This window comes from Cygnus olor, chromosome 6 (genome assembly GCF_009769625.2).
Source record: "Cygnus olor isolate bCygOlo1 chromosome 6, bCygOlo1.pri.v2, whole genome shotgun sequence".
Classification (NCBI taxonomy): Eukaryota; Metazoa; Chordata; class Aves; order Anseriformes; family Anatidae; genus Cygnus; species Cygnus olor.
The window spans coordinates 9069539-9091589 of NC_049174.1; the positions used below are offsets into that span (position 1 = coordinate 9069539).

The 22051-nt window shown below is 49.9% G+C and overlaps 3 protein-coding genes across 13 annotated transcripts in view; all 3 read left to right on the forward strand.

Annotated features, from left to right (window-relative positions):
- The first annotated feature begins 136 nt into the window (after positions 1-136).
- LOC121071911 (putative methyltransferase DDB_G0268948) lies at positions 137-2901 on the forward strand. The gene is made up of 6 exons (XM_040560794.1): positions 137-678; positions 902-1062; positions 1302-1515; positions 1836-1936; positions 2173-2310; positions 2557-2901. The coding sequence occupies exons 1-6, from the start codon at positions 568-570 to the stop codon at positions 2645-2647; spliced, it is 816 nt and encodes a 271-aa protein (XP_040416728.1). The 5' UTR covers positions 137-567; the 3' UTR covers positions 2648-2901.
- Positions 2902-4195: 1294 nt separating this feature from the next.
- On the forward strand, positions 4196-8908 carry LOC121071913 (interferon lambda-3-like). The gene is made up of 5 exons (XM_040560797.1): positions 4196-7168; positions 7486-7563; positions 7693-7836; positions 7939-8019; positions 8213-8908. The coding sequence occupies exons 1-5, from the start codon at positions 7007-7009 to the stop codon at positions 8306-8308; spliced, it is 561 nt and encodes a 186-aa protein (XP_040416731.1). The 5' UTR covers positions 4196-7006; the 3' UTR covers positions 8309-8908.
- Positions 8909-16454: 7546 nt separating this feature from the next.
- Positions 16455-22051, forward strand: part of UBE2F (ubiquitin conjugating enzyme E2 F (putative)) — a 67351-nt gene continuing 61754 nt past the window's right edge. For 7 of the 11 annotated variants that reach the window (XM_040561211.1, XM_040561204.1, XM_040561208.1 and 4 more), the window contains exon 1: positions 18562-18695. In XM_040561211.1, the coding sequence (XP_040417145.1) occupies positions 18578-18695 (118 nt within the window). In that variant the 5' untranslated portion in view covers positions 18562-18577. Of the gene's footprint in view, positions 16561-18561; positions 18696-22051 lie in introns of those variants that run through there. The other 4 variants (XM_040561214.1, XM_040561206.1, XM_040561209.1 and 1 more) reach the window with 1 other exon arrangement.

Below are 22051 nucleotides of genomic sequence, written 5' to 3' on the forward strand. Positions count from 1 at the left end.
GTGCAGAGGAGAGGGCCCAGGCCGCTGCCTGCCCCAGGGGATGGGCTCCAGCAGCAGTGTTAAATTTGGGGGGGGCCCCACACCGATGTATGTCCATAGGGGTGAGCGCGCAGAGCCAGCGTTGTGGCTGGTACGGCTCCACGGCTGCTCTAGAGGGAGCAATTCGCCTTGTAACCTGCAAAACGCTGCGTTCAAAGGAGGAAAAAGAACAACAACAACTTAAACCTCTGCTGCCTGCAGCTCCAACCCTTAAACCTCCGCTGCCTGCAGCTCCAAAAAACCATGCGTGCTGCCTGCGAAGGGAGCAGCACGTCCTTCTGGCAGCCTTCCCGGCCTCTCCGTGCCGAGCGGCGCCTGCTCGGCGGCTGAGCCACATAGGCTATGGCTGCTCAGGCTTCCGGGAGGCAGCCGGGGCCTGCGGCCTCCACTGCCCGGGGAGAGGCCGTGGGAGGCTGAGAGCACCTCTGGTGCTGCGGGTGAGGGCAAAGTCCTCCTGGCAGCCCGGAGGCTGAGCGGTGGAGGCGGGAGGATTTGGGCGGCGCAGGACAAGGCCTTGTGGCTGTCAGCATGGCCACGCAGATGTTTGAGGGGAGGGGGCACGCAGCCGTCTACCAGAAATACCGCTTCAGCCCCGGTGAAGAGCTGCAGGGAGCCATCCTCGGCTACCTGAGGGAGAAGGTGAGCAGGGCACAGCCAAAATGTGGTGTGTGGGGGGGTTATTTTTGTTTTACGGGGGGGCATTGCATCGTGTGGGGCTGTGGTGAGGAGTCTGCAAGGCGTGGATGCCCCCTGAGCCTTTCCATAGGTTGCAGCATGGGTGTGCACAGGGGCATGGAATGGGGTTAAAAACGCAGGATTTGGGGGTATTGGACTGAGGTGTGCTTGCTTCCCTGCTTCACAGGGCACAAACCCCACGGAGCTGGCCGTGGACGTGGGCTGCGGGTCGGGGCAAGGCACCCGCTTCCTGGCGGAGCGCTTTGGGAAGGTGGTGGGCACCGACATCAGCCAGGCGCAGATCCAGGAGGCCAAGGCTGCCCCCTCGCCTCCCAACGTCTCCTACCTGTGAGTACTGGGGCCAAGGCAAAATTTGGGTCCTTACACTGAGCTGGTGGGCTGAGTACGGGTGGTGAAGCACGTCCCACCTGGAGGGACTCCTGGCATGTGCATCATCCTGCCCTTATAGCACACCAAAAATATATGCCCTTATAGCACACCAGCCTTGCACACCAAAAAATGCCCATTGATTTTGTATCTTTCTAATTTCCTGCAATATATTCTGCTTCTTTTTCCCCCGTCCCCAGCGTGTGCCCTGCGGAGGAGTTGCCCTTCGAGGACGCCTCGGTTGACCTCCTTGCTTCGTTCACGGCCGCGCACTGGTTCGACATCGAGAAGTTCATGAGAGAAGTGAACCGCGTGGTGAGGCCGGGCGGCTGCGTGGCCATCAGCACCTACACCGTGGACATGAGCCTGCACTACGGAACCTGCTCCGAGAAGTTGACCCAGATCTTCAGGGAGGTAAGGGATGAAACCCAAGCCTCGGGGCTTCCCCTGCTGGTCTGGGCAAGGAGAAATGTGCAGAGAGGAGAAGCAATGGGCTTGTGGGTGCAGCGAAAGAACCCCCACCCACCAGGGGATGGGGCAGAGCCATGCTTATGTCGATAATAAAATAGTGTGCTTATGTTCTCGATGCTGAGCAAGGTGTTGAATTTTAAATGCAAGGAGTAGTTAAAAGTGAAGGAAAAAAAATCATATGCCTCAGATCTAGGGCCAAGTGAACCTGAGTTAAGTAGAAACAGAGAGCTTCAAGTGCTTTTGTTTATCATCTGTCTCCACAGACCTGGGGACAGCTCTTAAAATACTCACATAATAGAGTAAAACACGTCTTGGAAGACTACAAAGAGATATTCGAGGCCTTGCCATTTCCAGACAAGAAGAGGTGAGCAGAAACTCCTTGGTGCATCACCACGGGTGGGCAAAGGTGGCAGGCCTCTCCTCTGGCAGGCTGCGGGGACACCACTCTTGCCCCCATCAAATGATGTCATGCTTCCCTCTCTTGGACCTCTGAGAATGTCATGTGTTACTTGTCACCACCCCAGTCTGCAGTCATCCTCACTCCACTGCCTGTAGTTTGTTTGCCAGCGCTCCTTTTTTTTCCCCCCACTTTTTTTCTAGAATCACCGACATCTACGACAAAATTCCCATGACGGTTGCTGGTGTGGTTGGGTACTTAGAGTCTGCCTCTCCCTACCAAGTCTTCATGAAGAATGACCCCGAAGCTGCAAAAACCCTCCTCCCGGAGATGGAAAAGAGGTAAAAAGTGCTCAGGAAAATGAGCAGGGCATGGAGACCCCCTCTCAAACAGTGAACAAACAGTGAGAGGTTGTGGGGATCCTCCAAAGCTGAAGTAACACACCCCTCGGTGTGCGTCTGCAGCCCAAGCTTCTATGCTCTGGAGAAGCTCTGAGTGGGGAAAGTCTTATCTCCGGCTGTGGATGTTGTCCCACGTCTGGTGAGAGCTGGCCAGACGGCAGGACACCTTTCCTCTGCTTCTTTCAGGTTGCTGGAGGTGATGGGGGTCCCCTCGCGTGAAACCCCCCTGGAGTTCTGGGTGAGGCACGTCTGCATACTGGGGCACAAAGAAGCATGAGAGGAAAAGCCTCTGGTGCTAGAAGGGAAGGAAAAAGTAGATTTCCTAATATCCTGCTCTTATTCCCTGGGAAGATTGGTGATTTTGGTGATTAAAACCTTAAAAATCCTTAACCTTCTGTGGAAAGCAGATGTGGGTTGAATGCAAGACCCTGTCTGTGCTGCAGTCCTGGTCTGCCCAGCGCTGCTCCGTTGGTGCTGGGAGGGTCCCATGTGGCTGACATTCCTTAGACAATTAAAAGAAAATAAAATAAAGTTCCTTGTGGCTGCTTCTTAATAGAGCATCTGCTGGGGTTAGAGTAACTGCGCTTCATGAGCACTGCTCACCGGGGACCTGCTTTATGGGGTAGATAGGCCCTAATGTGCATCACTGCAGAAAGTGGGGAGAAGCCAGTTTCAGACTGTAACTTGGCCAGTTTTTGAAATAATTTATCCTCCTCTTGCTCATGGGTGCACCTTGTCTTGGTGGTAGGGGAAGGAGCAGAGCAGCAGGACCAAGCCTCTTGTCTTCGACATTTTTTCCTTTGGGTGCAAAGACAACACGGGCACCTTGTGGCATTTCTCAGTGTCTCAAAGTCTCAGTGGCATTTCTGAGAAGCACGAGGGGTGGGAGTCCCTGGGTGTCCCCTGAGCTGCTCTCTGGGCTGGGAGATGCAGCTTTTTCCCACCAAAAAACACTTCCATACATCACATGCTTTCAAAGGAAGGTACTTGGCCTGCAAGCAGACAGAAACTTGAGGTTGCAGCCCAGGCCTCCTGCTAACCAGAGTGACCTTTCAGCCTGCTTCTCTGCAGCTTTTTGTCTCTTGGGAACACGCTGGGGGCTTGCTCTACCACACAATGCAGCTGGGAGCTGTGTGATGCCTGTGGAAGCTTCCCAGAAGTTGCTCAGCCCCAGCACGGCAGCTGCTGTGGTTTCTGAGCCTCTCTGGGCTTGCTCCTATAGGAGAATGTTTGCACACCCCTTTAACCCAGCCTTGTTTTTTATCTGCTCTGCAAACCAAATATACCGGCTGTGGTTGAGAGGCAGTGATTCAAAGCTGGGTCTGCATCAGTACCTGACACCTCCTGTTTGCTTTCTGGAGGCTGTGAGTCTCTGTGGGGCCATTTCCCTTTCCTGTAAACCCAGAGCCGAGGCCTGGGTCTTCTCTCCCAGGGAAGGGGGTTTTGTCACCAGCCCTGTCCCCAGGGGCTGTGCGGTGGACCCATCAAAGGGCTTCTCCACACGGGGTAAGATCTGGGCAGCCCAGCTCGGTGGGAAGAGCACCAGGAGGTGTCCAGCTGTGGGCCCATGGGCACGGAGAGATGGAGCCTCTGCTACCCGGTAGTGGCGCTCGGCCCTGGGCACGTCCCCATCGGGATGCTGGGGGCTGGTGCCATGGGGCTCAGCTTGCTTGGGGGGAAGCAAAGGTTTTGTCTGCAGCTGGTGGCTGCCAGGAGGATGGAAGGTCCTGGGAGGAAAGCCCTGTGCTGCACCGAAATCCCAGTGGGGCGGGGGGCCCTGTGTGCCCTTGCAGCACCTGCACAAAGCCTTTAGGGAAAGAAAAAAAAAAGAAAAGAAAAGCTTTAAAGTTACTGCAGCTTGTTTAAACAGCTCGCTGCCCAGCTTTCCCATAAAGGGCCCTTCCCACTGGTGCCGGTGTCAGAGGGGTGACGCAGCAGGTGAGCTGTAGTGATGAAATGGCAGGGATTGCATCACTGAAGCAGGCGTGGGCACAGCAGCTCCAGGTGGCACAAGCGGTGGCCACCTGATGTCCCCGCCCCTGCGCCCCCTGGACAGTGGGCACCGTTCCTGCGCATTGCCCGTGTTGCTTTTCGCATTTTTGGGGTGCTGTTTTGTTCCTTTTTGGGGGCGCTTTTCCAAGACTTTGTCCGAGTGGCTCCAAGAAGGGTGGGAAGAAGCAGCCCCGTCCCTTCCATCCTGCCCCAGCCACGTGGCTGCGAGCAGGGCTGCCCCGTGCCGGCCGCCCGGTGAGTCACGGAGTCCTCCCTCACCTGGCACGGCACCCAGCCTGCACACCCCTGCCCCTTTCGCTTTCCTTTCCATGCCTGGGAATCTCCTGCGTGTTTGGGATTCCTTGCTCTGGAAAAACGCTGAGCCAACCCCCACAGTGCTCTTTTATGGCTTTTGTAGCTATTTCTGGACTGGGACTCGTAAATACTTTTGTGTTGCCTGATATATCGACAGCACGGTCGATGAAAATTGAAAGCAAGTGATTTCTTAACGTGGCATAGCTGCCCCTTCGCTTGTAGGATGAAACAAACGGATGAGGGGCTGTGTCGCTGCTGCCTGTGCCACTCTGAAGCCACGGTGCCACTCTGGGCATGGTGTCCCCAGGCCGTGGTGGCTTTGGGGGACCCTCTTCAGTGACACCCTGGTGCAGTGGCAGAGCTGGCATCAGCACAGTTCGGAGGAGCCGTACCAAATGCAGCTGGGCCAGGGCTCGGGGTACATCCCAGCATGGTATTACTGTCCGAGACATCCCTTGCTTGTGCAAGATTTTGGGTTTCCCTGCCTGCTGCTCTTACCTTGGTGCCAGGCCATGCGGTGCGTGCATCCCTACTGGCTGTGCTCGCAGCCCCGGCTTCCCCGCTCTGCTTTTGCTTTTCCTTTGGCACCTTGGGATTTCCTGCTTGCCTGCGTCAAGACGTGACGTCTCGGTTTGCTCTTCCAGCCAGGAATGGCATGTGCGCGATAAAAGCCACCGCAGTGATCACGAACCAAAGGAGCCGAGCCAAAACCCAACGAGCATGCCCTGCGGCTGCTCCTTCCCATGAGCGCGGCTGCCAGCAATGGGCTCTGCGGGTTTTTTTTGGATTGTGGTGTGGACGGGGCTGTGGGAGCAGAGCTGGACCTGAGGGAAGGGTGACCTGGCTCTGTCTGTGCGTGCATCGCCCCCTCTGCCTCCCCGCTGGGAGGGGACAACGCTCCGGCCACGTTGAGGGTGCAGCAAGGGTGCATCCCAAGGGTGGCCCCACAGCGAGGACGCACACTTCCTCCACAGGGGAAGTGCTTGTTCCTGCTCCCCTTGGGATTTTGCTATGGTGCTTTTTATTAGGGATGGCCTGTGCCTTGCTTGGGAAGCTGACGTGAAGTTATTTATGCTGCTTCGGGCTTGTATTCCATAGCTGTTACCAACTGTGAGCACGCTGCATTGAATAAAAGTTTTTTCCCAAATCTGTTTGTTTCTTTAACTGGACAGAAAGGAAAGAACAATTTCCCACTCATGGATAGCACAAGCTAACAAACCAAGCCCTGACTGCGCCTCAGGCTTTTAGTTACTGACTGTGTTAATGAGTGACACAACCCACTGCTGCGGGGAGGTTGGTGGGAGTCCCACCTGTGCCCACCGTGTTATCGGGCTTTATTTCTGTGTCTGAGGCTCAGGGGCCCTGTGGTGCCTCCTGACGGGCCAGCAGGCCGTGGGCACACACCCAGACATGTGGCAGGCCACCTAAACACAGGCAAACACTTTTTTACTCCAGGGACAGTCAGGCACTGGCACGGGATGCTCAGAGCTGTGGAGCCTCCATCCTGGTGTTATCCAAAGCCACACACAGTCCGGGCAACCTGCTCCAGCTGCCCCTGCTTTTTGTACAGACACAGGGATACTTTGCTATATTTAATGGTTGATTAATGCACAAAACAAAAGGCAATTATTGGTTCACATCTCAGGCTACCTCGAGGAGAGGGCAGCTTTTGGTTACGTGGGTGCGTTTTTACAGTGGCAAACAGGAGAGTGCATTTATGCCTGCTGTGAGCGCATTATTCGGTGCAGCACTAGTGCACATCTGCTCTTTACACACACACAGGTATATTCTGTTATAAGTAATGATGAACGAACGCACAAAACGAAGTGCACTTATGGCTTCACGGATCAGGCTGCCCCGGGGAAGGAGCAGCTTCTTGTTGTGCGGGCGCGTTTTTGCAGCCGCCACGGGAGCGACGTGCAGACGCCGCGTTTGCGTTTCCCACGTCCCGCTGAAGAGGGAGAAAAAACCCGCACGCGGCGCCGCGGGATCCCACCGCGTCCCCAGCCCCGTCCCGGCCACCGCGTCCCTGCAGTGCCCTCACCTGCAGACGCACCTGCAGCCTGGGCTTTCCTCGCCGTTGCTTTCGCTTTCCTGTCGCGGATCTGCCGCGCCACGGGTTTTCCTGCCAAGGTGAAAGCGCGATACTGCCCGGCTGCTTAAAAGCCGGGGAGATGGGGCAGAGCGGCAGAAACGAGCGACAGCAAGGCTCTGGACACGAAAAAAAGGGACTCGAGGCGTCTCGAAGCATTTCGTGGATTCGGACACGGGTCGTCCTCTCCTCCTTCTGTCTTTCTGGATCTTCGCTTCGTCGTAGCTGGAAAAGAAGATGCTGTGCCCCATGTTCGCTGTGGCGCTGGTGGTGGGCCTGGGGCCCCTGCTGGTGGGCGCCTTCCCCCAGGACGCCCCGAAGAAGACTTGCCGCCTCTCCCAGTACGGGTCCCTGGTATCTTCCGAGTTGATGGCGGTGCAGAATTTGAGGGAGCACTTTGTGAGTACCAACGGCAATGTGGGGCGTGGGCTGGTGGGAGAGAGTCTGCTGAAATCAAGGCCCTGAGGGTGTTTGGGGATAAAACGGGTGTTTTCTGGGGCGGTTTGGGGAGAGCAGTCCCCGGCACGGTGAGCAGCGGCCCTCACCCACACTCGGAGGATGCCAGCATCCCGCCCTTACTGACCGGGGCTGCGGGGCTGGGCTGAATCTTGTCCTGGTTTCAGACCTCAGGAGGGTGAAGGGGGTTGCACGACACAGCCCAAAACCAAAGAGCAGCTTTTCAACCTGTCCCCACCCCTCTTGTGTTACGCCTCCAGGAGGGCATCATGTTGCTAACAGACCGAAAATGCAGCACCAGGCTCTTCCATCGGAAGTGGAAACCCAACGAGCTGTCGGTAAGGGCGATGCCAGGGAAGGGGGACCCCCTCTACGCACCCCCCAAGGTGGCCTTGCAGGGCTCGGGGAGCCCTTCCACCAGCTCCACCACTTCTTGGGGTCCATAACCACCATGCTCCTGCCCGCAGGTGCCCGACCGACTCCTCCTGGTGGAAGCCGAGCTGGACCTCACCGTCGCTGTGCTGGCACACCCCACGGTCCACAAGCTGGCCAAGATGAGCCAGCAGCCCTTGGCTTTCCTCACCCAAGCCCGGGAGGACCTGCGAGGCTGCGTGAGTGTCCCCCTAGGTCCCCCGGCCCCAGCTCGGTGGCACAGGCACTGGTGGCAGCGCTGTGGGGCATCGCTGGTCCTTACCCACATGCTCTCCTTGCAGGTGGCCGCTGAGGCTCCTTCGCATCAGCCCTCTGGGAAACTGAGGCACTGGCTGCAGAAGCTGGAGACGGCCAAGAAGACGGTAAGACAGGAGGCTGGGGAAGAAGGTTGATGGGGTTTCAGGGGGCCCCTGGCAGACATCTCACCACTTCGGGTCTAAGAGCTCCAAATTCATTAAGAAGCAGCCAAAAAGGCCTCCCCGCGGTGCTCCCAGCCATGGCTCGAGCCCCATCCATGCCCCCGGTGTGCGCTCACCTCCTCTTCTCCCTCCACAGGAGACTGCCGGCTGCCTGGAGGCCTCCACCATCCTCAACCTCTTCCAAGTGCTGAACGACCTGGGGTGCGTGGCCATTCCGGAGCGGTGCACGTAGCCTTTTCTTCCTGCCTTGCCTTACGGACGCCTGGCTGCGTTTTCCTGTTTAAGCACTTGGCTTTTTTATGTGAGCTCAGGGAGCAATTTTTTAACAGTCTTTTCAGTTATTGTCTGTTTTTCTAATTGTGTATTTATAACGTCTTAGGAAGACGTAAAGAAATGCCCCTTCTGACAGGTACTGCTCAGTGGGGGTGAGCATATTTATTGCATGTCTTTGTTTTGCTGGTTGTCAGAACACTGACTGTTTTTAAAGAAATCTATTTTTGAGCTTGCTATTTATTGCACACTGTATTATGTATGTTTGCCTGCATAGATAATATATTTTTATACGCTATTTAACATGAAAAATAAAATCGATAACATAAACTGACAAGCCGCCATCCTGTCTTCCCTATATTTTGTTATAATATCATCCTGTCGGAATTATTTAGGGGTGGGGAGGACACCACAGAGAAACTTGGGCATTTAGAAATTGGCATCACCTCAGCCCACATGCTGATGCCAGATTTATGGTGCTGCGGGGGGCACCAAGGGGAAGGGACCCCCCAAGTGCTGTCTGCAGGGGATTTGGCTCACCCTGGAGGCTTCTGCACAGCTGCGAGCAATTTGCTGGTTCCTCTGCTGCAGATACAAGAAAGGGTGGGCAAAAGGACGTTGTGGAAGAAGAGGTTCTGCCAGAAGGTGCTTTAATATTGAAATTAAAGTGAAAAATAATCATCTGTGGGACTGTGCTAACTTTGAGGGCATTTTTCACGAGGAGTGGCCAAAATAAGCTTCTAGTTCTTTTTCCTGAAGACACTGAGCTATGGCCTTGACCTATTCAGGCCAGAAGGGACCTGAAGAGCATCTGGTCCAGCTCTGGAGTCAGGACAGGTTGCTCGGGGATGGGTCTGGGTGAGTCACGAGCATTTCCAGGAAGAGGGATTTCACAGCATGAAGCCGTGGCTATGAAAGTGAAAAATGACACCCCAAACCTTTGTTAGGAAAATAGCTTTAAGGACCTGAAAAAAACAGGTAAAAAACCAGAGGGAATTGGTTCTTACACAGGGGTATAAGTGGGCTATGAAGAAAAACCTTGCTCAAGATTATTTTATTCCTATTGGAGGGGGGAAAAAGTCTTATTCAGCTTGTTGTGGAACAGCCACTTTGTTCTGTTGTTGCCTCCCCCACGTGAAAGACATCACGTTGCAGCGAAGTCTGAGAGTTAAGAGTGGGGGGGGGGGAAAGTGGGTTGTGGGGTTTGTTGCCACTTGTTTTTTTTACCCAAAGCTGCATGTGAAGACCCTCACCAGGTAAAAGTGCTTGGCTGTCTTTGCAGCAAACCCAAAATGTGTCTGTGAGCTGTGGCTATTAGGAAAAATTGTGAACTGCCTGCTCCGGAGCGAGATGCTCCAGGTGCCCTTACTGACCTACAGCACAGACGTTTTTCTTTTTCCTGGTCTGAACTTCTTAAACTTGGCTGACTCAAAAGGTAGCTGACAAATGCTGCAGCTGCTTGTGCATCCTTCTGCTGCCTGGACGTGACTTTTGTTTCAATCCTTTTTGTTCCTGAAAGTATCAGAATTCTTTCTGTAGTCCTCTATCTCAAACTGCAGCATTATAATGATAGCTCAAGCCACTCTGTTAAAAAAAGAAAAACCAAACAACTTAATCACTAGTAAACTCCTTGCTTACTAATACACTAGCTGCTGGTGCTCTTGATGTTGTAACTTCTGCTCCCATTCACTGCATTTCATAATTCAAAATAACAGCTCCCATCTATCAGAAATCATACTGGGACCAGGAATTGTTTAGTCATGGTCCTGAGTTGCTTCCAGGGGAGATGGGATTCAATGAAAGCTTTTAATCTGCTTTGACATGAAAGATCATTTGACAAATAACCTTCACCTTTTTATGCAGATGACTTCCACTGCAGCTACCTGAGTGGCTGTTGTTTTTTTTTTTTTTTCTAGTGCCTTGCACCAGAAGAACAGGCTGAGAGATGGCTGCTGACAGCCCCTGGGACTGCTGTGTGAGCTAGTAACGATTGCCTTCCTTGCTTCCTTTGCACTCCACAAGTCTCATTTTGGGCATTACCTTTGCCGCCACAACCCAGCCCTGTTTCCTCTCCTTCGCTGCAGCAAAGCCCTCTGCCTGTTTCGGATAAACAGCCTGAAACCGTCGGGGTCGGCACTGATGGACTGGACAGATAAATGTAATAACCTCTGAGAAGGAATGAATGAAAAATATTTAAGGAGAAAAGCTTCATGGAAAAAAAAAAAAAAAGGTGAAAAGGCAAATAATAACAAACCAGGACGAAGAAAGGTTCTGGGTTAATCATCACAAAAGCTAAAAGCTGGAAGTGTAGCACCCTGTCAGTCCTGTGCTGGCTCCTCCAGAGTTTAACCCCAGCTCCAAGGTCCAGGTTGTCCCTGGGGGCCGTGAGCACCATCACCCCATGGACACAAAGTCCTGCAGGAAGACTGCATTTCAGGAGACAAAGAGAAGACTATTCTGTCTAAAACAAACAAAAAAAAAAGTCAAGATCAGGCAAAAAAGATAAGTTAGGATCAAGGCAAGAATCTCAAACCTTCAAAACCAGAAAACAGTGAGGGTTTTTTTGGCTATTTTTTCGTCCTAGAGCTGCAGGCAAAATGTGGCCTCGTAATCAGAGCATCACCCGAGTGTTTCGTTCCCTGGTTTTAGCAGTGCTCCGAGGAAGCAGCAGCTAAACTCCAGGTCACTGCTGTGCCTGATAGGTATCAGCAGAGAAACATTGACTCAATCAGAGGTTTGCATGGTTGTTTGTTATAAAATACACATCAAATCCCAGCTGCTCAGTAATCATCAGGAGACACAGCCTACAGGGCTGTTTTCCCCTGTTCTTGGCGTGTTTCTTCCCCAGTGCTCTGCTCACAAACCATCCACGGTGACTTTAGGGGCTGGCATCCTGTTAGTCGACACTGCAAGAACTCCTAAAACCCCTTTTAATGCGACTTCATTAAAGCGGCGTGTGGAAAAATGCTCTGACATTGCCGTCGTGACCACAATTAAATTACAGTGATCTGCTCTTCTTCCAAACGGCTCGCAGCGGATGCGAGCTGAAGGGTGCAGGAGGCAAAGCCCTGCACATGGCCACCACCCCAGGTGCCTCACATCAGGAAAATGCACTTTTTCTTTGCTCTGTGGCCCCGAATTAGCAGCTGCAATAGCATGAGGGCCCATTGCTATAGCTACTGTCGCACAGCAGCCTCTCCGATGCTCCAAAGCCACTTTTGGGGGCGGTGTGAGAGGTGATTGATTCTAATGATTTCATATGATTCTAATGATATGATATGATATTTTGATATGATATTTTGATATGATATTTTGATATGATATTTTGATATGATATTTGATATGATATGATATGATTCATATGATTTCTAATGATTTCATATTTCACTCTAATGATTTCATATGAAAGTGCAATGTTCTTGTTTGAGAGACAGAGGGGGAAAAGGCAGCAGGGTTAAACCCAAAGAAGCAAACAAGGTGGAAAACAAAGACTTGGTGAGCACGTTTCCTGCCACACCAGAGATTTCTGTCCTGCACGCTCCCTGGCTTCCTTCACTCTTTAACCACTGCAGATGGTGTGATTATACCACGTTGCTTTTATCTCCATCCTTAAAATCAGACGCCCTACCTAAAAAGAGACAAATGAGATACATCCTTAACCTGCCTCTCTGTAAAGGCTTAAAAATGCGTGGCCTTTCTATCGAGGTTTAACCTCTTCTCTTCTGTGGGCAAAACGTGATTGCAGCTCTCCTGGCTTGCAGAGCACTTCTGAGCACAAATGCACCACCAAGCTCCTCAAGTGAGCCCAGTGAGGCTGACAAGGCTGTTAGAAGGGAGAACAGCACGCTGCTAATTTGCAGCATATGCAACACTAATTGCTCAAGGGAGCAGGAGAGGGAGAAGGCCAAATTTCTTAATGGTACGTGGGATGTAATCACATCATTGTCATCATACGTCCCATTGTTTCCCACTATGCCCTCCCTTCTGACTAAGCAAACGCCCCAAGGTGTTGCAGAAGAGCATGACATTGTTCCGGTTTTACTTTTCTTTTAGGAAGGTTGTCAGTCTCTCACTTTGCCCAGCAATTTTCCACTAGTGAAAGTCCTCGCTCCTCTTTTCTCTTGTTTCTACTTCTTTTCCTCACTTGCTTCTAGTCCTTGTAGAGTTCATTTCGGATCATCTCTACTTTTCTGGTGCTTATTTGCAGTGGGGTCTTCTACTTCACCTTTCAGTAGCTGGAGTGTGTTTGGATAGAAAGCTGGAGTTTATAAAGTAAGAGCACAGAAAAGCTGTGCTTAGGAAAGCCACGAGGGAGTTTTAGGCTAAGGGTTAGTTCTCAGTGTTCCTGGCTTCATATGAGAACTCACAATTGCCCATCAAGGGAGGAACTGATACTTCTAACAAAACGCAGACTTCTCTGCTTCATCCCAGCAGAGAGAAGTACGGGTTAAATAAAAGCTTTAAAAAAGACCAAAAAGGACAAAAGAATCCATAAATATTATTACATAGTGGGATAGTTTAAATGCAAGATGTTTGTTTCATCTCTCTAGCTTCAAGAACAGTGGCTGCTGGGCAATGAAAAATGGTTGGGTCATTATCTGAAATCCAATAAAGGCAAAGTCTTGGTTTTGTGTGACATACCAGGTGATGTCTGGAACTGCTCAAAATTTTGCTCTGTGGAACATGGAATATTTTCCAGGTTAAAGAAACAGTGATGGGGAAATGAAACATGAATGTTTTCTTACCGTTATTTTCAACTAGTCATCAGTGTTTTTAGGTAATAAGTGATGCAGAGATATATTTATAGATCTAACATCAGGAAACTGCTTAATAAACTGCAATTATTTCCTTAGGTGCTGACCAATTTGAGACTCTCACCTCTTCAGCAGCTCTGAAAATACCTAGTTTTGATTGCACAAACATGCAAGGTGGTACCCACTGGGAAAGTTTTCACTGGAGCACTTTGACTGAATCACCCCAAATTAGCTTTTGAAAATCAAGGTTCTCTACTTGTTGCAGAAAGTATTTCCCAAGATCCTGGTTTCCTCACTCTTGGGTGACTGAGGGATCAGCTTCAGGAGCATCTTTCACTACAATCTTGAGTCTCAGTGATAAAAGGAGGTGAGAGAATGAGGGGAAAAAAAACAGTAAACTGTAAAACACAAAGCAAAAGAAGGAACAAATATGAGTTTAGAAAATGTGGCATTAGGAAGTGTTTGCCATGTATCCCTTGTGATGCCTATTTTGTTAATATGACATTAATTTCATTTTTAACAGAGTACATTTTGTACAGGACCACAATAAGAACAGGAGACTCCTGCTTCCAGTAAACAGCACTGCTGTCTTGCTGCCTGGATTGTCTGGAGAAAACAAGTAACCAGGCCATGGCTTCAGATTAATCTGATTTTCAAAGATTTTTCTTCACGTTGCAGTGAATTGGAACTGTTAAGTGGTTCCAGAAGGTCACCGAACATCAGATGCTGAGTTCTGCTCATCGCTAATAAGAGGAACTGGTGGAGGATGAAAGGAGATCTGTCACCGTTACAGCCCATGTCAGACAATATTGGCTCGCCTTTAATTAGTCTTTAGAGGAGGCAGCAGTTTGTTGACAGCACCTTTATAAATTGGCTCATAAAAATATTTTATTAATCCCAGCACAGGTCACAGTCACCAGATATTAACTGAACTGCTGTACCGTAGTAAGAGGGAGGACAGCTGTTGATACCTGAAGATAAAATAGAAAGGAGGTTTCTTGGCTTTCCTGAAGGAAGCACATTTTGGATTGACCCTTACAGAGCATCTTGGTTTGGCTGCTAAGATAAGGCATTTTAAGGCTTATAAATAATAACACTTGTGACTCTGGCCTGCTCGCTGAACTTTGAACTTTGGTAGTGGGCAGTCCCTTCCACAAGAGAAACAAGCCAGCAAAAAAGCAGAGGATGTATATCAGTATCTTGAGCCTTCAGACTTGTCCTTTTCAGGATGTTGCCATTATGAGGCAAACATTTAAAAGCCAGCAAATGCCAGCGCTGAGGTTGACTTTGCAGCCTCTGTTTGCGCCAGCAAGTGTTATGACAGGATCTGCAATATAGGACTGGGTCTGCTTCAGAGCATGAAATGGCTCTGGCTTACTGATGCTGAAGGTGCAACAATCCTCAAGCCATCTTCTCATTTCCTGACTGCATTGGAATAGAAATCTGGAAGCAGAATTACACAGAGGCATTTCTAGGCACCCACTGCCAGGCACAGCCAGGGAGGAGGCAGACCAGGCAGCCTCCTGCATCTCTGCAGCTATCCCATGGGCTCGTTTTGCGTCAGTTTGTGCTTGGATTCACCTGCAATCAGAAAAATAAACTCAGGTGTAGCGTTCCAGATATCTTTTTAGATTATTTTCCCCTTAAAGTTGGCAGTTTTTAAACATCTCTGCTGGTGCGTATGGAACAGCCACGGAGGCAGGTAGGGAAGGGACTGCCATCTTCATGGTCTCTATCCATTGTCAGCATATATACACACTTTGATGGGATTTTATTCCCTCTTGCCTTCTACCCTGCTGAAGACAGAGAGCAGCGGGCATGTTTTTCTAAGCACTTTCTTCATTTTTCAGCTACAGATGTTTCTGTCTAAAAACAAAAGCATGAGCAGGCTGATAACAAAAGAGCTGTAGAAAAGGCAAGTGCTTTTCAGCCAATTCATCTAGCTTCTCATCTTTTACAAGAAGCTTGTGAAAGGGTTAAGACACTTTAAGGTTTCTGAGTTGTGGCTCTCCACTGGATTAACTAGATTTGACTGAGCTAAATTCTGTTTGTTTATCTGTTTTTGTTGTTGTTGTTTTCTATTTTATTTTATTTTATTTTATTTTATTTTATTTTATTTTATTTTTTTAAGTAAAGGAGAAGCAGTATTATTCCTATGATGTTTAGGAAGTAATAAGTATTTTAATAGCAGCCTGCCAATCCTTCCTTGTGTCTGGTGTTCAGTTTTGGGCTCCTTGCTACAAGAAGGACATTGACATGCTTGAGCGAGTTCAGAGAAGGGCAACGAGGCTGGTGAGGGGTCTGGAGAACAAGTCTTATGAGGAGTGGCTGAGGGAGCTGGGGTTGTTCAGCCTGGAGAAGAGGAGGCTCAGGGGCGACCTTATCGCACTCTACAGGTACCTTAAAGGAGGCTGTAGTGAGGTGGGGGTTGGTCTGTTCTCCCACGTGCCTGGTGACAGGACAAGGGGGAATGGGCTAAAGTTGCGCCAGGGGAGGTTTAGGTTGGATATTAGGAAAAAATTCTTTACTGAAAGGGTTGTTGGGCATTGGAATAGGCTGCCCAGGGAAGTGGTTGTCACCATCCCTGGAGGTCTTTAAAAGACGTTTAGATTTAGAGCTTAGTTATATGGTTTAGTGGAGGACTGGTTAGTGTTAGGTCAGAGGTTGGACTAGATGATCTTGGAGGTCTCTTCCAACCTAGATGATTCTGTGATTCTGTGGTCTCTAGCTTTGCTTTATCAAACCTTTTAACCTGGAGGCTTCTCTAATTGCTTCATTTTGGTTCCCCTATTCATTGCATGCTAAGGGATGGAAGAATTCTTCAACGTTATGCACGTGGTTAAGTTTTATAGGTCACAGTCCGATCTGATTGTGCAAGTTTCTAAAGATCCCAGTGGTGAAATTAGCCCAGACTCAGGATACCCAAGTAGCTTTCACTCAGAAACAGAGGTTCAGGCTGGAAATGAGGAGACATTTCTGCTCAGAAAGAGCAGTCAGGCATTGGGACAGGTTGCCCAGGGAGGTGGTGGAGTCACCACCCCTGGGGGTGTTCAACGAGAGGTTGGACGTGGTGCTTGGGGACATGGTTTGGTGGGTGATACTGGTGGTAGGGGATGGTTGGACCAGATGATCGTGGAGGTTTTTTCCAACCCTAATGGTTCTGTGACTTTATGACACAACCTTAATTAACACCTCAGCCCCATCCCAACCCCACAAAATGGCGCCGGGCGGCCGGGGGCTCACCGCCCTCGCGCCGCGCCACCTCTCGCGAGAGCTCGGCTGCTGCGGGCGGAGCGGCGGGGAGAGGGGGGCGGTGCCACCGCGGGGCTCCGCCCACTTCCGGCGCGGCGGGCGGGCGGGCGGCTGCGGGAGGAGGAGGAGTCGCTGCCGCCGCCCCTGCCCCGGGCCGGCCCCGGGGCTGGACTTGGCCGCGGCAGCCGGGCCCTGACGCCGCGCTCAGGTAGGTGCCGGCCGCCCCCCGCCGCTCCCGGGCCGGACCCGGCCTCGGCAGCCGGACCCGGGCTGGCCCCGGGCGGCCGCGGCCCGCCAGGCCTCGGGGCCGGGCCTTGCGCTGCCGTGTGCCTCCCCCCCCCCCCTTAAACCCCCTTTTCCTTCGTTAACGCAGCCCTTGTCCTCGGGCGGCGGTCAGCGGGGCGGGTTGTCGCCTTTTCTGCCTTTCTGTGGGGTAACGGGAGGGGAAACAACCCCAAAACACCGGGTCTGCCTCAGCTGGGCAGCCAGCATGGATATCTGACACGAATTTTGCCTGGTTTTAATCTGTATCTGGAACCTGGCGTGTGTACCTGTCAGCCCCGCAGAGCCTGACCTTCCTGTGCACAAAATATATATGTAACACCTTATTATACTTTATTACGCCTTATTATAGCCTATTACACCTTGTCGTGCCCTACCAGGTGCCGCACAGCTGCGCACTGCTTCAGAATGCGGCTTCCTTCCGTTCCGACCCTCGTTATTGTCACCTTCTCATTAATCGTCACCTTCTCCACATCCAGGTGACGCTTCCGTTCTGGCCTGCCCCCCCCCGTCCTTTCACCAGCACCCTGGTGTCGGTTTGGTCTTTGCTTTAAATCCCCCAGCTTCCCCAAGGACCTGGAGGAGCAGTGACAAGGTTGGCAGGCCAGGGAGTTTTTTTCTCCTACCTGTTTTGTCCGGGACAGAAACAGATAAGCAAGTGAAACAATCGCTGTTGCAGCCGAGCTGATAAACTTGAGGGCTGGCTTACAAGAGTGGAAGAAGCATCCAGATACGTAGGGCTGAAGCTGAGAGAGAAACCTTCAATCGAGCCTTGTCACTTTTCATTTTGCTCATCTTCTTCTCACTGGTTTCCTTCACTTGCCCGTCTGTGTTATGCCTTGGCTGATTCTGTTTCATGCTACGAAAGCTGATGTTGCATGAGCATCCGCTTCATGTCTTGGTACCTGCTACACCGTACCTGTCTGCTCTTCTATTACAACTACTTTGTGTAAAGGCTGCTGACTTTTTATGAGTTTTTCGCCTTTATTTTGCTCAATTAACTTGTATGACAAAAGGATAAACATTACTGCAATTTAGTGGTGGTAGGGCCTGAAGGGTATTGGTGTTGTTAGCATTATTTTGGTTTTGGCCACGCTGTTAAGAAGAACAAATTGCCTTCAAGCAGGAGTAGGGGCAGGATGTCTCAAGGCACAGGAGGTGGAACATTTCCGTTTGACTTTGGCTTTCTGTTCACCTTTTGTTGCGAGTTATTTATCATCGCAGTTACCTTCTGATAGCTGATGTACCAAATATTTCTCTCCATTTCAGCTACCAAATCTCTGTATGTAATTTCCTCTGCCCTGTGAGGAGTGCTGTGTGTTTCTGCTGTGCAGTTGCAAAGAAAATCGTGCTCCTTGCAGTCCAGACCCCTTCCCTTCCTTGTGTCCTGCTCGCTGACTCAACGCTCGCTTCCCAGCGCTACGGAGTAGTTCCAGGAACATCCCCCCCCCCCCCCCCCCCCCCAGTTCCTCTCCTCTTGAGCCAGCCAAAAAGTGTTGTTAGGAGGGACATGGGTGAGGATGGTCACAGCGGGGGGATTCTCTCTGTAATTCTTTGGATTCTCTCCACAATTCTTCAGAAGGGCTGATGCGAAGCTGGGGTGTGCTGTGGAGATGGTGCAGCGAAACGAGATTGTAAACAATGATGAAAGCCTGACCTTTCTCTGGCAAAACTGAACTTCCTCTTGGCCTCACATACTGCAACTCCCTCAGCATTCATGTCTGAAACAAACCCTCATTCTTCAAACACTCTACTCCATCCACGTCTCTAAAAGCAGCCATTAACTGCGTACATCTTGGTCTCTCTTTGAGTGCTGAGAATATGATCGTAGTTGCAGAATGTGGGGCTGGCTGTAGCCTATTTTTGTATTTTTTTTCCTTAGTTCTTTGAGTTTTGGTAATCAACTTTGTTCTTATTTCTGTTCTAGACCGAAGGCAGCAGTAATGCTAACTCTGGCAAGCAAGCTGAAGCGGGATGATGGTGTCAGAGGACCCCGTACATCCAGTCCAGCTTCTGACTCGACTCGGAGGGTGTCTGTTAGAGACAAATTGCTTGTTAAAGGTGAAAGGAACTTACACTGAGATGTTGTGGGTTTACAGCTTACAGGTCTCAAACGTTGGGGTAAAATGATTTTCTGAAGTATTTTTAAAGGTGTTAGTGACTTGTTTCATGATTTCGAGTGCGGGGTATGTATGGGCATACATCAAACCTCCAACAGCACCCTGGCTGCAGGACAGTGATTTTCTTTGGGTAATGCACAGCATAAAAAAAGCTTCCCCCTTACTCTGTTGAAGAATTAATCCATCATTGGGAACTGTACAGTGTCAAATTATTATGATAAAATGTTGGCCCATAAGTGTTACTAGATATATAGGAGAAGAGTATCAGATTTTACTTGACAGGAAGGTATTTTTTGAGGAAAAACCATAACAACTGTCTGTGAGAGGAAAATAAATCCTTAAACTAGCACCAGTGTTCTGGTAGTCATTAATGGTATAATAAGATAAGAGTCAATAAACTTTAAAAAGTGTTTAAAAAAAAAAAAACCTACACAGAAAGATTTTTCTTAGGCCTGGAATCTGGAAGTTGGGTAAGAATTAGAGACTGGAGGGGAAAAAAAAGCTACTTTTTGTAGAACCAGGTTGTTTCTGTAGGTTGTTTCTGTAGGTTGTTTCTGTTTCTAGCTGTCTCTGCATTGGGGGAAGAAGAACTTACTTGGTGGCAGTTGTGGGTAAAAGAGGTAGTTGTGAGACTGAATTGTGCTCTTTGTAGTAAAATTAAGGACAGCTCTTCAGTTTTGCCGAAGCACAGATAATCTTATATTTAACAATCTGGTGCTGGCTCTCTGCAATTGCTGTGGACCTAACTGCTCACTAGTGGATGTATTGCTGTCACGGTGACTCAGAGCGGTCTATTGAGACGTTCACGTTTCCTGGTCTTGTTTCAGATCGACTTGAGATCATCACCGATGTATTTGCTTGAATGCTGTCGCTGAGCTGCAGCGTTACTTAAGGCTTTTTGTGGTGAGGGTAGGTTCTGTTGGATAACTGTATGCTGGAGCAGGCTTTCACTGCAACTCTGCTTCCTCAGTGCACTGGAAGCTGCATCAAGTAGACTGTAGGAACAGGATGTCCAAATTTTCTCTCTCCGCATTGCTGCGAGGACAAGGAGTTTCAATTCGCTTTAAATTCTGATGTAACTCTCGTGAAAAGTTTGCTTTAGACTTCCAGTTTGGTGTTGTATCTGGACCAGCGCGGTTCCTTTCACAATTGTGTGGTATGGAACTGAGATAGCCTGTTGTAAGCACAACTTCAGGTGGCTGTGATAGATTTGCAAGGAAGTTGGTGGGAGCCTGGAAGAGTAGTGGTGAGGAGAGGCTGTTAGTGATGTTTGGATGGGCTGCAGGTATCAGATGTCAGTTCCAGAAAGGGTGAAAGGCCAAGCTCTGTCTCCTGGCAGCTGTGAATTAAAAACCAGTCTCTCCTATGAAAAGGAAAAGCAATTCTGGTGGAGGGCGAGATGAGAAAAGGCCCCAGGTGTGTTGTCCTTGTTTGCCCCAGCTTTTGTGCTGAGCTTAGCACGGGTGCAAAGCCTCTGACCTGGAAGAACAACGGGCTGTGGTCAGGGGCACTGGAAAGCTGAGCGATTCCTGTGCTTTTTCCATAGCATTCCTGTGCTTTTTCCATAGCATTCCTGGATCCTTTTTGGCCTCACATTGGGCCATAGCTTCTGAGTCAACACGAGAGCAGCAGGCGCCAGGTCTGCACAGCACTCACAGCAGTTTACACACAGTGGGCTGTCTTGGAAGCTTAGCTGAGGGTGATTTTGGCGCAGCACCCTAAATCCCACCTCGCTCCGGGAGCTGGCAGTATGGACTTAGGTCTGATAGCTGCCTTCTTGATAACAATGACCTGTGGAGAGATGCTCTCCTCTTCCCAGTCCGTGGAAAGCTGGCGAGTGTCTCATCAGCCCTGCAGGCAGGTGTCTAGGCCAGTTTTACTAGGGATATCACCCAGACACAGCCAGGACCTTTTATCTGGAGGTAAGGACAGTCTTGTTTGTGCTGACAGGGAGCACAGTCTGGGAAAGTGTTGCAGGATCCCTTTGAAGGATGCATTTGTCGCGCTGATAACCCTGCGGTGCTCGGTGGTGCTCGATGTGTCGTGTACACAAGCTGGTAAACAGATCGAGTAGGCATTAGATGGCCTTGACCTCAACTGCTGATAAATGTAGGCAGTGCTTTCACACTTAAAAACTAAGTGTGGCCAACTGCACGTGCCTGTTAACTGATAGAGCCTTAGAACAGGGAAAAAGGGATAACGCGGGTATGATTGCATGCTGTGATTGAGGAGGAAAACTCAAAATATTTTTACTGAAAGTGGAAGTACGTGAGCTATCAGCTGAATTTTACCAAGTGCTGTCCTCGATTTGGTGCTGGATGCAAGTGAAACAGACTTTTAATCCCAATTCTGTGAAAAAGTTGCTCCTGAAATGCTGGTGCCCTTTGTTATTTGTTACAAGCTGTCCCTTTGAGTGCTTACCTGTCCTGTAAGGTTACTTATTCAAGTATCAACCGTGGCTCAGGGTGCTGTGGTGTTGGGTTATGCCATGGGCATGTTCCAGAAGGAAAATCTCTGTCCCTAAAGCTTTGTGAAGGGAAGTAGTTCTGAGATAGCTGGATCTTCCCTTGCAGCTGCTTTTTCCCTGGGGTGATAAAGTCATGGCTTGGAAGCAGGCTGTCCTCCGCTGGTCAGCCCTGCAAATACCAGAGCACGTTCGGGAGGTTAGTGGGGCATGCCCCTCTGTGGTGGGGAACACCACAAATGCGGACCTTGAAAGGCAGAACGTTCAGAAAGGAGCTGCAGACAAGCCCAAGTATTATGTGAGTTTAATATTATCTAATCAACATGGCTACTAAATTGAATCAAAAACAAAGGGCATGCCAGCATGTCAGCAGCAGCCTCGTGCGTGCTTATTGATCACAAAGGCTGTCACTCGAACTGCTTTTTTTTGTTGCTTTGCATCTAAACAGCATCTGGTTTTATATCACCACTGCTGCTTAGTTTGATCGCAAGTGACAGCTTGAGCTAACTTAATTTCTAAGAAAGCAAGTTAGCATGGTTTATTCCTTGGTCTTCAGCACGCCTGGGTTTGCAACTAGATTTAGGCAACCTGAAAATGTCAGGTGTGTACGTGTACGAGCCTGAAAGAAACCAAGTGGGAAACTGGTCTTAAAAAATGAGGTAGATGTGCACTGTAAATAAAAATTAGGAGAATCCATAAATTGGCTTTTTTCAAACCTTCAGGTACAGTACTATCCTTTGTCACTATAGTAGACGAGGAAAATAGAGAGATGAGAATAAAATTGTACTTTCTAGAATTAAAAAAAAAAAAAAACAGGAAACTTCATTAGCACC

Excerpts from the sequence above, each read along its gene's own strand:
- LOC121071911 (XM_040560794.1), top strand. The coding sequence starts at position 568 with ATGGCCACGCAGATGTTTGAGGGGAGGGGGCACGCAGCCGTCTACCAG. Across the intron at positions 679-901 it reads TCGGCTACCTGAGGGAGAAG|GGCACAAACCCCACGGAGCT; the intron begins GTGAGCAGGGCA and ends CCTGCTTCACAG. Across the intron at positions 1,516-1,835 it reads TGACCCAGATCTTCAGGGAG|ACCTGGGGACAGCTCTTAAA; the intron begins GTAAGGGATGAA and ends CTGTCTCCACAG.
- LOC121071913 (XM_040560797.1), top strand. The coding sequence starts at position 7,007 with ATGCTGTGCCCCATGTTCGCTGTGGCGCTGGTGGTGGGCCTGGGGCCC. Across the intron at positions 7,564-7,692 it reads GGAAACCCAACGAGCTGTCG|GTGCCCGACCGACTCCTCCT; the intron begins GTAAGGGCGATG and ends TCCTGCCCGCAG. Across the intron at positions 7,837-7,938 it reads GGGAGGACCTGCGAGGCTGC|GTGGCCGCTGAGGCTCCTTC; the intron begins GTGAGTGTCCCC and ends CTCTCCTTGCAG.